General features: G+C 35.2%; 2 protein-coding genes across 2 annotated transcripts; one reads left to right on the top strand and one right to left on the bottom strand.

The window, feature by feature from the left end:
* The first annotated feature begins 49 nt into the window (after window positions 1-49).
* Window positions 50-1,643, top strand: LOC9303293 (glutamyl-tRNA(Gln) amidotransferase subunit C, chloroplastic/mitochondrial). Its single transcript, XM_021017065.1, has 6 exons — window positions 50-357; window positions 450-490; window positions 561-616; window positions 998-1,049; window positions 1,162-1,246; window positions 1,391-1,643. The coding sequence occupies exons 1-5, from the start codon at window positions 112-114 to the stop codon at window positions 1,235-1,237; spliced, it is 471 nt and encodes a 156-aa protein (XP_020872724.1). The 5' UTR covers window positions 50-111; the 3' UTR covers window positions 1,238-1,246; window positions 1,391-1,643.
* Window positions 1,644-2,153: 510 nt separating this feature from the next.
* LOC9305304 lies at window positions 2,154-10,505 on the bottom strand. Its single transcript, XM_002867174.2, has 22 exons — window positions 9,446-10,505; window positions 8,901-9,016; window positions 8,544-8,752; window positions 8,317-8,436; window positions 8,112-8,240; window positions 7,889-8,014; window positions 7,542-7,597; window positions 7,332-7,431; window positions 7,148-7,265; window positions 6,832-7,041; window positions 6,179-6,500; window positions 5,921-6,014; window positions 5,434-5,542; window positions 5,025-5,296; window positions 4,589-4,716; window positions 4,259-4,493; window positions 3,950-4,138; window positions 3,557-3,834; window positions 3,269-3,464; window positions 2,928-3,170; window positions 2,725-2,813; window positions 2,154-2,635 (listed from the first exon to the last, which is right to left on the bottom strand). Exons 1-22 carry the CDS (start codon window positions 10,231-10,233, stop codon window positions 2,488-2,490), a joined length of 4,275 nt encoding a protein of 1,424 aa, XP_002867220.1. The 5' UTR covers window positions 10,234-10,505; the 3' UTR covers window positions 2,154-2,487.
* Between the last annotated feature and the right edge of the window lie 4,481 nt (window positions 10,506-14,986).

The following is a 14,986-nucleotide window of genomic DNA, read 5'->3' as shown; positions in this document are numbered from 1 at the left end:
GACCGGTTTATAAAAACCGGTTTAGCTATATTATTTTTATTTGTTCAACTCAAATCTATCCAGCCAGGCAAGCCATAGCCACACCATCAATTCACAGGACTTGAGCCAGCCATGGCGACCAGAGCTTTGCTTGCCGTTATATCTGCGTCTCCGAATCGCTGCTTCATCTCTCCGAGCAGGATCAAAATCCAATCTTTAACTTCCTCTTCTTCAAGTCATTATTACCAAAGACGACAGAGTAGAAAAATCCACAGAATAGCTCCAAGTTACTCGTCTGACTCGGATTCCTCCGTTCTTCAGCCGCCGGACGTGTCCCGTCTAGCTCAGACAGCTCGAATCTCTCTAACTCCGGACGAGGTACCCTTCGCTTTTTCTCTTTCTCGAATCTACTTTTGTCCAATTGAGTTCCTCACATTGTTCCTCTTCTTCTCTTTTTTTTTTTCTTTCAGATAGAGGAATGTGAAACTAAAATTCGTCGAGTCATCGACTGGTAACTTAATCAATCTCTTTCTGCACGAAATTGGCTTCCATGTTTTGTTGTTGATGGGTGAGAAATGCAGGTTTGGGCAGCTTCAACAAGTTGATGTTAACAGTGTGGAGCCAGCTATTAGAGCAGGTTAGAATCAGAAACTTTTATCCCCTATCAACTACTCAACTTTCTTCTTTTTTTTTTGGTCTAGTGTATTTTTGACTTTTATCTTATAGATTGGTTTGTGTATTATATAGCTAACTTTGGTATAACTAGTTTGTAAGTAAGATTTGTTTGCATCCATCTAGCGTATGTATGGCAAATCCTGAGTTTGTTTCTGTTTCAAGTAGGCTACTCATGTGATACATCTTTATAAGCTAGACTTGATTGGAGACTGTAAGTCTAAGCACATTCTCTTGGTCGCCAATATGGTTTTACACTAGTAAGAGGTCTAGTTATCATTCTTGATCCGTTTGGAATTCCGGCTTTTATTTCAATATCTTGATTCGTGATGATCCTTACTCATAGAAATGGATGGCGGAAATTTGCGAGAGGATGCTCCAGAAACATTTGAGAACAGGTTTGATTGATCTTCACACTGTTTTCTTCATCTCGAATTATAGGAATGATACCGGTTTTAAGATGAAATCCATCTACTAAACTTGGGAGTTTTTTTGATATACCTCTAACAGGGACAGTATAAGAGCTTCCATTCCAAGCTTTGAGGAGGCTTATTTAAAAGTCCCTAAAATTCTTAACAAAGAGTGACTTTTTCAGGTACTCTATTCTTCTTATCCATAGATGAACAATCATAGTTGCCTGATTATGTATGGTCTTACGTTGCTTTTAAGATTAAAAATCTCCTTGATGGAAAGAAGAGAGCGCATTGATTTTCTCTGTGTATGTGTCTTTTATTTGCAGCTTCTTGGATTTGTTTGCCTGGAGAGATTCATTCTCAGATCCGGTTCTTGTTCCAGCATCTATGTTTTATAAAATTGGTTAGGAGAAAACCAAATTGCCTCAAAAATTGTTAAGTCTCACGTAGGCTATCACTCTCTACAACATTTTGTTCACAGCCTTGTATGCATATGAAACTAAAACTCAATTTTGTTGAATAAAGTGTCTGTGATGGGCCGTTTTGATCCCGGCCTATTTTGAATCCTCTGCGTTTTTTAAGCCCGATCGGTTATGAACTCGGACTGAACTATTATTGCTCTACAACATTCAAGTTCATAACATTCTTAATTCCGAATGTGTTTTGTATTTTGTGGGCCGCTGAATAATTTCAAGTATTTACTTTATCGTCTAATTTTCCAAATATGCAACTATGGGAAAAGGTAGCATTTTCTGAGTTTCATCTAACTGATCAAAAAGAAAGAATGAAGATACTTACATTTGAGAGAGAAGAGAAAAGCTTGTAGAAATGGAAGGCCCGAAACATGTGAGAGGGAAGAGAACAAAATTGCCTCAAAAATGTAATGTCACACATGGGCTATACTCTACAACATTATAATTCAGTACCACAACATTGCATATGGGAACTAAAGTCAATCCATTTTGAAATAGGGTGGTTGTGATAGGACGGGCCGAACTATTGCTCTGCAACATCCGGGTTCATACTTTTCTCAAACCATGTGTTTAGTTAGTATAATGTGGACTAATGTAGGAAGAAGAGAGACAACAAGAGTGCACCAACATAATCACCAAACCAATAGAAGAGAATACTTGTAGTGAAGAAGACATACAACATTTAAAACCGCAAAACAAACATCCAAGTCCGGATCATCTGAGAGATCCATCAATGGTACCAAAAAGAAAACAAGATGGATCTTGGCCTGGGAATCAAAATATAAGCGTGTGCTTTCAGGATTATTCTTTCCTTTTCCTACTTTCCTAAGAGTTAGCTATATTCACCTGAAAAAACTTTGAATCAGCTTGTGCACAAACCAGAAGACGCCTTTTAAAAAAAACGAGCTCCGTCCACCTTGTTTTGTATAAATCATGGTTTGGTTTGCGTCTCACGACTGCCAGAACACCTCTGAGTCATCACTGTACAAGGAGTAATCTTGTATCTCGAGGTTTGCAACGTGCCAGTTTACGAGTTGGGATTGCAAGACTTTGCATAGAAACAAAGCGACTGGGAATATCCACCATTCGTTCTCGTCCCTGCAAACGAAATAGAATTTAGTCGATGATGCAAGAAGGAATGTGTTGTTTGGTTTGAACTTAAAGTGAAGTTTATTTTCTTCTCTCACATGCTTATGTTCCATGGCTGGAGATACGGGATCTTTTTCCCAGATGATGAGCCATGATAGTGAACATATCCACACACAAACGCAACAACCTGCAAAAACCCCACCATGCACAAAAGGATTTTTAATCATGTAAGAGGAAGTTGCATAAACTAGAGAAGGCGAATTTTCAGATGTAGCATTTGCATAAAGAGAGAAATACTTACGACATTGACCAAGGATGTGACGTTCCACAATGCATAAACGCGTGTGCGACCAGCAGAGCGCCTTGGTCCGTGGCTAAACAAAGCGCTGACCCCGGCAGGAAATGGGAAAATGATGCTGAGAGGTAAAATAAACATAGCGAGAAAAACTTCCAGCAAAGATATCGAGTAGAGTTGGAGCAGCGTGAGTAACATTAAAGTTAGATCTCCTAGGAGTAGCACCGAGATAACCAAACCGACCAGATCCTGTCAACACCACGGAATATTACAGATTTTAGAACCCTCAATAGGAAAAAAAAAGGCAACATGCTTGAAGCAAAGATGAAGTCGCAGGAAGGCTTTACCTGGTGGCCAACAGGTTTTGTATTATGAATCAAGAAGGAGATGAGGGAAAGAACATCTTTATCTTCTTTGAGATATTGTAAGCTTCCAATGTCTATGATTTCTCCACACTCTCGATGCCTTACGTGGTTGATTTCGCTTCTTAGAGGTTGAAAATTCTCCCTGAAATCACCAGAGGAGTTTTCAATTTGTGTCCCCCTGCATATTCAAAACTCAGTGAACGTCTGGATCGTTGGCAATAATGTGCTTGGCAAATAAGCAGCAGAGAGAACCGAAGTGAAACTTCTTACCATGGGTGCTGCTGTTCTGTTTCATCATCAGTTCTTGTTGACGCATCTTCATCTACAATGGTGTGAACAAGGATTCCATACTGGCAAGACGACGAAGACAATGCCTGAAATCTAGCTAGGTCGACACGTACACCATGTCTTTTCAAAGCTGGGTTTCCATGAGTTTCAATCCATCTCATGACAGAGCGAAACGTGGACCTCAGTTTCCCTTGCTGAACCAGACGCAGCTGAGCGTTCAGACCAGCCACAAAGCGGTACCAAGTGGTTGGTGGGACCAACTATAAAAGGGGATAAACTCATTACGATACTGCAGTCATTGTCAATAAACCATACATGTGAAGCAAGTAAAAGACCACGTCACATAGATCAGTCTTTATGAAACAAAAAACAGACCTGGCTCAGAAGACTGGTCAGAATATCGTCACTTTGGAGTGAGTAATAGGCCATGTAACTTCCATCGCCTCCAAATATTAAAGGCATTGGAAGTCTTTGATGAACCGGAGGAGGAAGGTCACTTCTCTTTTCATCGCCACCAAGGAAGAAATCTAGATGAGCTAACATTAAATCAGGAGTAGCAGCTACCTGCTTAACACAAATTGTCATGAGTCTTATATTACATCCCTATTTTCTCTTTATTGCTAAATATTGACAATGTTCTAAAGGCAGTCAGTTGAGAGCATCGCTCAAAAGATGAATATGTACCTTTAGACCTTCATATAATGCCCTTGAACGACATGAGCGTAGACAAGAATGGTCATATTCTGATCTAACAAAGTCACGGAGTTTCTGAAATTTCAGCCTCCGGCGGGATTGCTGCCATGACCATGCAAGAGGATAGACTAGAACTGAAAGCACAATGTAAATCGCACCCTCCCACCACTGGTATGCAGCTATAACATTGACCTCATCAACAAACCCATTAAACGCAGCCTCGTACCTAGAGAAAATTTAAACCAGGAGAGGCCAAAACTAAGTATTTCAAAAACTACGTTCAGGCATGAACATATTATCAACAGCTAATAACTAACTTACACAATCTCTTTTATTTCCTCTGGGGGTGTATGAGAAAGATGCCAAGGTTCACTGAAAGTATTAGGACCTAAGAAATAGATCCTATGCATGTGGCCCTGTGACTCCTCCACTCTGTTCGTCTCCATCACCTGATACGATTACACACAAAATTAATATTACAACAAAGACATCAACCATAAAAGGAGCACCTTAACAATTGTATATAATCTATAGAATCAAGATAGCAAACACAGGATAAAAATCATGCATCGCAACCTATTTCAAAATCTCTCCTTCTTTCTTATGAGTTCCGACGAGATATTTCAGATTTATCTGTTAATTGGACGACTAGCAACAGCAACACTCTGGCGCTATTTTTATGTTTCCATTGACATGATATCATCTCCCTTCAAAAAATTTCATTCAGACTCAGATAAAAGATAAAGACTAAGCAAACCTCATTCAACGACTCGAGGAAAGGAAATGAGTGATCAATCTGAGAGCCATGCTGGGTCGGGGCAGACCCATGTAATTCGTCACCGCTAACAAATTTCATTCTGGCGACGCTGAAAACAAGTGCTAATAGGAGGAGCACAACTACTAAAAGAACACCAAACAACCAGGGTCCACCAAATGTGTATATTAACTCTTCAAGTGTAGTATAACAGTGTGGCATGTGGTATCTATCCGAAATGCATTTATATGGACAAGGCGTTTCTGCAACACCGCCTGTCAAGAAACAAGTAACACAGAAGAAGTTTGTGTATCAGACACACTAAGGATAATATAAATAAAGACGGGAAACACGTTGCAGCGAAAATCATTATCCCTCAATAAAGTGATCAATGTTCCATATAAAAAATTACCTCGAACAGTGACATATACAGCACGATGAGGAAGATCATTAGCCGGACAAAGATGACAAAGAGCTTTATCTGATCCAGTGACGTTCTTATAAGTGCCAGATGGACATTCCTGTAGAATATTTAAACGTGTAGATAGTTCAAACATGTTTTTTCTTAAAAACTTTTGGTCGACAGTTGAAGCCTGTTAAACCAATGAAGTTGGAGAGCCACTGCTCGCAAGGAGGATGAACTACATTAACGTAATAGATAATGAAAGACCATTTATCAACAAATAATAAAAAAGGACACTAAATACCTATGGCCTAAGCAGGTCTGACATTATGTGTTTAATATACTTGCTATTTGTTTGGTTAGGAAAGAGATTGTAACATCACCTGAAACAATTTGAATAAAACCTAGTAGAGAGGATAGGAAAACTAGAACCCTAATCCACCCAAACATGTTTTGATGCAGAAAGACAATAACACATAAAGAAGTTTCACACTACCTCGCAAAATAAACCATAGAGCCCTTCTGGACAAGCTTTGCCAGTCAAAGTTCCATTCCCTCCAACGTTATCTTCAATAATACCCATCCCTCCTCTGTAAATCATTATAAAATCACATGTTATGTTCTAGAAACATATTAAGAAGAGAAACTAGAGTGCTTATATAACTAAGAAAGAATTGTGTTTCTCCAAAATAGAAATCGCAAATACGTTATCATATTGTAAAAGGTCGTTACATATGAACTTCTTATAACAAACCTTACATAAACTCTTCCCTTTACTATGGCAACAGGATGATAGACATCACCAGTGGGAATGTCTGACCAATGAAAATGAATCCTTCCACCACTCCCTCCACCACCTCCCTTTAGGCTACCATTTCCTCCAATACTAGAGAGGATCGCAGACCTCCCTATCTCAAGTGTGCGCAAGAATAAAAGTACGGTTCCACCTGAACCACCACCAGGTCCTAGACTTGAATTACTTAGGCCTTTCAGCGTCTTCCTGGGACTTTCACCATCAGTTGTTATTGAGCCTTCCAGTGACAAGCTTGAAAGTGGGTGCTCAAGTGAACCAAGCACTGCACAAATTGTTAGGAAGAGTTACATGTTAGAGACAGTTAGTATATTGCAGGAAACAGGTCGAAGTGAACTAATCACTACACAAATTTGTAATAAAAAGATTATTAAGAAGAGATACATTTTAGAACAGATAGTATATTGGTAAGGAAACAGGTCGAAGTGAACCAGTCACTACTCTATAGAGATATTGAGTAGATGCTGAAACTAGATTAGAAATAGTAAGCTTTCCATTAGGTCAATAAATTACTTACGTTTTCTCTTTTTAGAGTTTCAAAATTAATCATGTTAGAAGGAGGGTTAAGTTGATTCTATCTGAAATTAAAAACTTACCAATGATTCCTCCACCAGCAACTGAATCTGTTGACTCTTCATTTCCACTTCCGCTGCCAAGTTCACATGGTAGGTCTGCATTTCCATAAGACTCGCCACCCTCGATGCAAGTATGATTGTAACACCCGCTTCCGCCTTTACCACCATGTCCACCACCACTCCCAATACCGCTTCTCAGAAATCTACCAGTCCCAACTCCACCTTTGCAGCCTGTGTGCATATTTAAATCTCTCAAAAGCTTGTCCACATTACAAATATGAATGACAAAAAATGAACACAAATCTGGAGAACCATCTTAAATGAGTATGTGGCTTACCCATCCCGTCTGCGGATATTGTTCCAGAAGAGCGGACAACTACCGTTCTTGCCAGATGGAACTGGATGACAGATCCTTTGATGAGACCTTCAACAGTAATATCCTCAACTCGGCAGATCTGCAACAGAGACCAGTTAGAACAGGCAAACACCTTTTTCATTTTTTTTTTGTTGTAAAAAAGCACCTGAAGAGTGAATGGAAGGGATGAATTGACATTGCAATCCTCCGGCGGGTGGAGTAGTTCAACAGGGCAATCTTGGCGTTGACAGTAAAGCTTTGGAGTACTTTGAAATAAACCAACCATAACGTTTTTAGAGGCTCAGTACAACAAAACAAAATTATTTAATAATATAAATGATTTTGTGGAAGGATCGCTCGAACCTTCAGAACTTACAGGCCACCAGTTGATGCATTCTGCAAAGGACCACGCAGAACCGCTCCGGCTCCAACCTTCACAAATCAAAGAAATAACCGTTAGCCAAGAATACTTTTTGTCTTGCCACTAGTTCTCACATATGTCTTAACTCACATATCCTGATATAGAAAAGAGCTACATTTTTTCCTTCTTAAAGATAGTGGGGAAATCAAAATAGTTAATCCGACGTAAATGAAAGTTTTAGCCCTGCACCAAGTCACACTAAGTAGAACCACAATTTTCTGAACCTCCACATCTAACAGTCCACAAAAGGCAAAAAAGTACAAAAAGCATAACAAAACCATGATGTAGTTTTTTTATCTTACCTGGATGCTATAAAACAGAGACAAAATCAGACGCTGTGCTTCAATTGTATCTCCTGTGCCTGTTAGATTCAACAGACCCTGCCCATGTACTCCGAGATTCCCATTGGATTGTATCACAGATGACTCCTAAATAAAAGAAAAAAGCATAGAATAGGATATCAAAGTTGTCTATAATTCATCAGCACGACGAAGAAACAAGTTATAAAATATTTGATTAGAATACCTTGAGCACCAACAGATTACTAATTTCGAGCATTGAAGTTCCTAATATTGCCACACCACCTCCATCTATAAACATTCTTGACTTCAACATCAAGAACACTTTGACTGTCATACGTAAAGCCCCGTAAACCTGATATATAGCACAGAAGTTAACATAATATGTAGAAGGAAGAAAAAATATATCTTTCCAAAATTTAATTGGATACCTTGATAGCAGAATTACTCATCAAGAGTTCCTCAGCAAATAATTCAAATTCTGAGGAAGCATAACGTGGAAGACCAAAGTTCAACTCTCCACCATTCGACAAACTTATCAATCCTTGAACCTGCACAACCGAGAAATGTATAACTTGTTCACATTGATTATCACTTGGCTTCAGTGACCAAAAGATGATGCTTACAGTATCAAGAACCTATATTTACTTCCACAAACCTGGACACGGCTCCAACGCAGGGGAACAGCAACCTTTGCCATATTTCGGATATACAAATTAGTGAAAAGGCGATGGTTAGGGAACTCCAGGAGAAGAGTGTCCGTAACTGTTGTCTTATTGTGGTTGTCGATGGTTAAGCTCTCTGAAATAACATCATACATAGTCCCAGCAGCCCCAGCATTTTCTGGACAACCAAAACTACTACCTCCTACAAAGAGTAAATTCGAATTGATCTGTCACAACCACAAACACTTAAACAAAAGAGGGGACCATCAAGACGAGTTGTTATCATCACAATAGATATCAACTGAAAACAAAAAACTAGGGAATGGTTAAAAGAACAAACTGAAGCTAACCATGGAAAAAGATTTTTGGGTCAGAATGGCGGCTGTATATATCAACCGATACCCGTCCACCACCTCCACCAGCATACCCATCACCTCCAGATGCACTTAAACGACCATTTCCTGCCCTGTGGCATGAACCAAAACAGTAATTTCAGAGATCAAATCTAGAAACAATAACCTAAAAACCCTTCAAAGTTCAAACCCATTTTTGTGACTTGGTAAAGCAAATTGTACTTCAAAAGGGCAAGATGCAAAATGCAATAACTAAGGATATCATTCATGGGCCACAATTCAACAGAGTTAAAAACTTAATTTCCTAGACAACCTAAGACCCTTTGCATTAATTCACCACCAACCATCAAATATGGAACAAGAAGAGAAGAGTCAACAACACTTATTTTATTTCCAAACTTCACAAAACCAATGCAAAGCCTTAAGATACCAAAACCAAACTCACATTAAAGAAAGCAACCATTAGATGATTAATTAAAGTAAAGAAAATAAAGAGTGAAAATGACAAAAAGAGAAAAATGAAAGGAGTTCTTTTTTTTTACATTTTATGAGCCATAACGAAGATGCTGCCGCCGGACCCACCACCACCTTTAACTCCACCACTGGCCCCATCGGCTAAAACGCTGCCGTTTAAACTTATATACCCTAATATCTCTATCGCCACCGTTCCGCCGCCACCTCCTCCGTAATCAACCTCATTACTCGTCGAGCCACCTCTACTACCATAAATCTCCGGCTTCTCCAGTGACGACCAGCCGTAAACATCACCACCGAACACATCTTCCGGAATCTTCGTAGTCGTATCCGACAAACAACACGCACCTCTTCCACCGTATCCACCACCAGCACCTTCCACTCCCTCCGGCGTACCGCTAGTCTCCGGCGGCGGTTCTCCAGCCAATCCAGTGGTGTCCACGGCCGAATTTACCCCAAATTCAGCGTTATCCGCCGCGAGACGGAAAGTTCCGGCGAGAACCGAAGAATTCTCAGCCAATGAAAAATTCCCGGAGATATTGACACTAATCGAACATCCCGGAAACTGGCAAACCAATCGAACACCAGGCAAAACGTGGAGATTACCTTTACCGGTGATGTTTAGGTCACGTGTGAGATTCAAATCAGCGACGAGCTTACACGTGGAATCTAAAGAGCCAACACCTCCTAGGTCATCCACACATGAAACCGACGAAGGCTCCGGCGCCGGTGAAGGTGACGGCGGTTCGAATCTAATCGCAGTCTCATCCCACGAATTGATTAATTTCGGATTTGCAGATATGAAGATGAAGAAGGCGAAACAGAGACAGAATCTCACCATTGAAATCGAAATCATCTAACCATTGTTCCACAAAACAAAGAAGACATTTGGATTCGAAGAACAGAGAGGCTAAAAAACAAAATAACCGTTACGTCTCTACGAGAGTTTCAAAATTAGAGAAAACAGATTGAAGAAACAGAGATTATTATACGAAGAAACAGAACAGAGCTTTGAAAACAGAGTTCTGTGTGTTAAAGACAGAGAGGAGAGAAAAAAAAAAGAGATAAGTTTGGTTTTGTGTAGAGAGAGAGCAAAGAAGAGGTTGAAGGAAGGAAGCGAGAGGCGCGCTTTAGTTTGGTAAATGGTGAAGAAATTTTTTAGAAAGGCTTTCGCGTTACACGTGAGACTTTCTTTTTTTGTCCACCAGATAGTTTTTGACACGTGCAAGTCTAAAACCACCAAACTGTATTAATTTATTAGACTTTTTTTGTCTTTAGTCTTTAGACTTACTTTAATTGTTGTGATTAAGAGATCTTCTCACTTTAATTTTGTTGAAAACTTCACTTGAACCAAAAAAAAAAGGAAATGCTAATAAATATCTTCAAACTATCCAATTTTTTACAAAATGACTGTTTGTAGAAACTAGCATCACAACTCTTTCTTTAATTAAAAACCAGCAATAGGATTATGGTAATAGAATTCGAAATAGAAACCAAATCAAGATTTGGAAATGTAGGGCTTATCTTATGAACTCTATTTTATTATGGATTTGGTTAATATGTTTCAGTTCTAAATTGGTTTGTGTTTACGAATTTGAGCTTTTGGTTACAGTTTATAAAGAAAATAATTTATGTAATTTTTATAGTTACTTATCATCTTGATTGTCTTTTAGGAAGAATTTTTGTCTTTTCCTTATCATTTTTGTTTCCTTTAGAGGTCCTAAGATGTCTCTTAGAGAAGGATGGTTTGATTATGATGTACCTGGCCATTTTCCAAAAATCCATATTCATTTAACGGTTTCGATGTATTTTTATAGCATCTCCTCAACTTCATTGTGGTAAACTTATTTGAGATTAATCTTCTCGACATGCGATTTTTTGCTAACGTGAGCATCTCTCCGATATGTGAGAAAGATGTTTCCAAAAGGAAGTTTTTTTGCATATTTTTCTGTTAAATATATCTCATCGATGAGTTTTTCAAGAATACTAACTAATTGACCTTCACGTCCCCAATAAACTCAATCGCGATTTTGAAGATCCTAAACCTTTAAAGTTTAATCCCACATTCAGTTTCCAATCCTCACATCTCACGGACTTTAAGAGTTTCTCCAATTTTTCCAACGTTACTCGTTTTCGTGTTGCCACATGTATGTGCTTTTATGATTACAAAACGACATGCAACTTTCAATAATTTCGTTTTTAAGTTCACCATCATGCAGATTACGTTATCACAGTAAAAGAATGTTACCGCTGGAAGGAAATTGTATGTTTTTTTCGATTAGATAGATCAAATCATTAATCGACTGTTTTGTAACTTTCGTATTATGTATCAAAATAAATCTAGCGAAATTTGGATATCCATTAAAACCTTCACGGGACATCGAAAATTCTTCACTTTAATTTGTTAAACAAAAATATTTTAAAGTATAGTCACTTGCAGTTGACCGTAGAAAATAACGGGCGACAGTTTCACTAAAATCATATTCACAAGCCAAAGCTAAGGTTCACAATTTAATATTCAACCTATCAAATATTTCTGATTGGCTTCACGTATCATATATTTCGAATGAGTTATTTATCTATATGGGAACATAAGACGAAGAAAAACAATAGTTTATCCTATACTAATATTTGGGAAGTACATCCTAAGGATCATAACTTGATTTTGTAAGAAATTACAATATATGCCATTAGAGAATTTTAATCATAAAATTTTATTCCATGTCACTAATATATATTAACGGGTCAACAGGTTTAAAGATATTAAAAGATTTTGTTTATATAATTCATATATTTTTCGATAATAACTATATTACACAATTAATATAATTTGAAATTGTTATATACTAATAAACTAGATCATCACCCGTACTACAGTACGGGTTAAATTTCATTTATCACAAAATTTATAAATTTTATGTTTTAGAATAAAGGTATGATATATTATAATAAGTGAAAAAATAATATTTTTTTGTCAGCCCCTATATATAATATTAGAATGAATATATTTTCCTTTTTCTGTAGTATTCAATTATGTATATTTTTTTAAGATATGAAAACGGAAAATAAGATTATTTAAAAAAAATTAAATTTGTTTGAACAATGAGTTAATTTGTGTTAACAACCACAAAATAAGAGTGTATATAATTTAGTTAGATCAAAAATCAAAATATTATAAATAAATCTGTTATAAGGATCATAACTTTCTACCATATAATATTTTAAACATTCCTTTTTTTAGAAAATCAAATTAATATATTTATAATTTTTTTTATCTTTTTAATCTATTAAATATTTATGATATTCTTTAATATATTAAATTAAACTTTTTTAAAATGTTCCAAATTAAAATCTTTAAAAAATTTTATTGTAGTAGGTAAAATTATGAATTAAAAAAAAAATGATATGAAATTAAATATAAATATTCAAATAGTTATAAGGATCATAACTCATTTCATCATATAATATATTATATTCAATCCGCCGCCTATTATAAATATTTGTTTCGAAAAATCAAATTAGAGTATTTATACTTCATAAATTTTTGACCTATTAAGTATTGATGATACTAAAAAAAAAAGAATATATTACTCAAATATGAATTTTGACCCGTTAAATTTGTTCTTTCATACATTGAATAATTTATACTCGTTTTTAAAAATTCAAATTTTTGTATATGCGGAAAAAAATTTACTTTTTTTTATTATATAGATGATATAATGATTTATTTATTTATATAAATAGAATCATATAAAGATGAGAGGTGGAGTATAATGATTAATAACAAATTGATATGGTAAGTTAGATATCAAATCTTATATGCTCATTTTGATTGGTCATTTTTTAAAAGAAATTAATGATAGATTTTCGTTTTTATACTTAAATTAAATTAATTAAATTACATAAAATAGTATTTGACTTGTTTATCCTTAATGAGTTGAATTAATTTACTTTATAAAATTTTATTTCTAATGGCATTCTTAAGTAATTTTTTACAAAAGAAAAGGTTAGTTAAGGGTATGTTATAAAGTGTACTCCCCAAATAATAGTATAGGATTCGAAAATGTAACACAATTAGTAAAAATGTTGTATACTAATATATAATTCGAAAATGTGACACAAAAATGTTATTGAAACTGTTAATGAAAATGATATATCATTGAAATATTTTATATCAATTGACTTTATAAAAAATGCTATTTTGAATTATAATACTCATATAGTTCGAAAATGTTATTGAAAATATTATATACTAATCCATTATTTGAAAATGAAAATGTTATTCAAAATGTAAAATTCAAAATTTAAAATGTTATATCATTGAAAAAATGTTACCGTATTTAAATGATTTTTTCTAGGATTTAAAATTCAAATTTCATTATGTTGGCAAAAGAAAATCAGATCCTACATGAATCAGGACTCTTTAAACTAATTACCGTAACTTGTGTGAGAATTATTCTTCACAATCTGTGTTATCTACTACTTAAAAGATTGCATATTACCATATGTATTAATCGAAGATTTGATTATGATATTACAATTATTGTTAGCATTTAAGTTTTAATGTCCATTTTTTTTGCAGAAGTATCTTACCAAACAAGATTTACATAGCAATATGGAATATATAAAATGAAAAGTTAGGTGAAGATCCGATTTAATATTTCCGGTGCAAATGAGTAAGATATTCAAAAATTACTAATATAGAAAAGTAATACATTAAATTTTGTATTTATAGGACAAATTCAAGCTTTGCATTTTTTATTAATGAGTGTAAACTAATAAACATTTTTTTGTTTCGGAAACAAATATTAATTAGATTTGCACTACTATAATTATCGTAATTGTGATAATGCGTGAAACTATTTTTAATGAATAAATAAAAAAATTGTTAAGATTATAATAAATTTAATATTCTCTAATATTTCATCATCATAAATTAAATATGCAATTAAGATTTAGATTTTCTTGGTAAATATTTAATCTACCAAAACGTAATTAAAGAAACAACCATATATATATTATAGACTATAGGTAGATAAGAAAAAAAACCATAGATTAAAAAAATATAAATTGATATACTTAAATAAATAATACCAAAATCGTAATGAGATAAATAAAATAATTATTTGTGAATATTCTCACCGTGATATCATTTATTTGTTTAGATTTTTTTGCGTCTAAACCTAAATTGTGTAACACCATATTTTTCTCTATAAATAAAAGCTCGATTGCTATCAAAGTAGTTTCATTATTGCATTGTTCATTGTTTACATAATCTATATAAATATCGATGATTACTAATGTGAATAATGTTTGTGTACAGCTTTTAAAGCGGCGGAGTAGCCATGGTGCACTGGTGGTGGTGATGCGTTGCTCTCCCTTCAAACCTAAGGTGTGTAACATGTAATCGATTTTTTGTCGTCGTTGAGCATTTTTTAATTTTTTTTGAAATTATTATTCTAAGAAATTAAGGTATTGATTATCTCGAATATTCAAACTATATTAGATGAGTCATTTTAATCTACTGTTGAATAATTAGCGTTACGAAAAAACATTTGATCGATTTCATGGCTTAATTATTTTATCACAACTTCGAAAGGTTATGGTGG

Source organism: Arabidopsis lyrata (genome assembly GCF_000004255.2).
Source record: "Arabidopsis lyrata subsp. lyrata unplaced genomic scaffold ARALYscaffold_7, whole genome shotgun sequence".
In the NCBI taxonomy this organism is placed as follows: Eukaryota; Viridiplantae; Streptophyta; class Magnoliopsida; order Brassicales; family Brassicaceae; genus Arabidopsis; species Arabidopsis lyrata.
The sequence above is the reverse complement of the archived record's forward strand: the minus strand, read 5'-3'. Positions and strand labels throughout refer to the sequence as shown.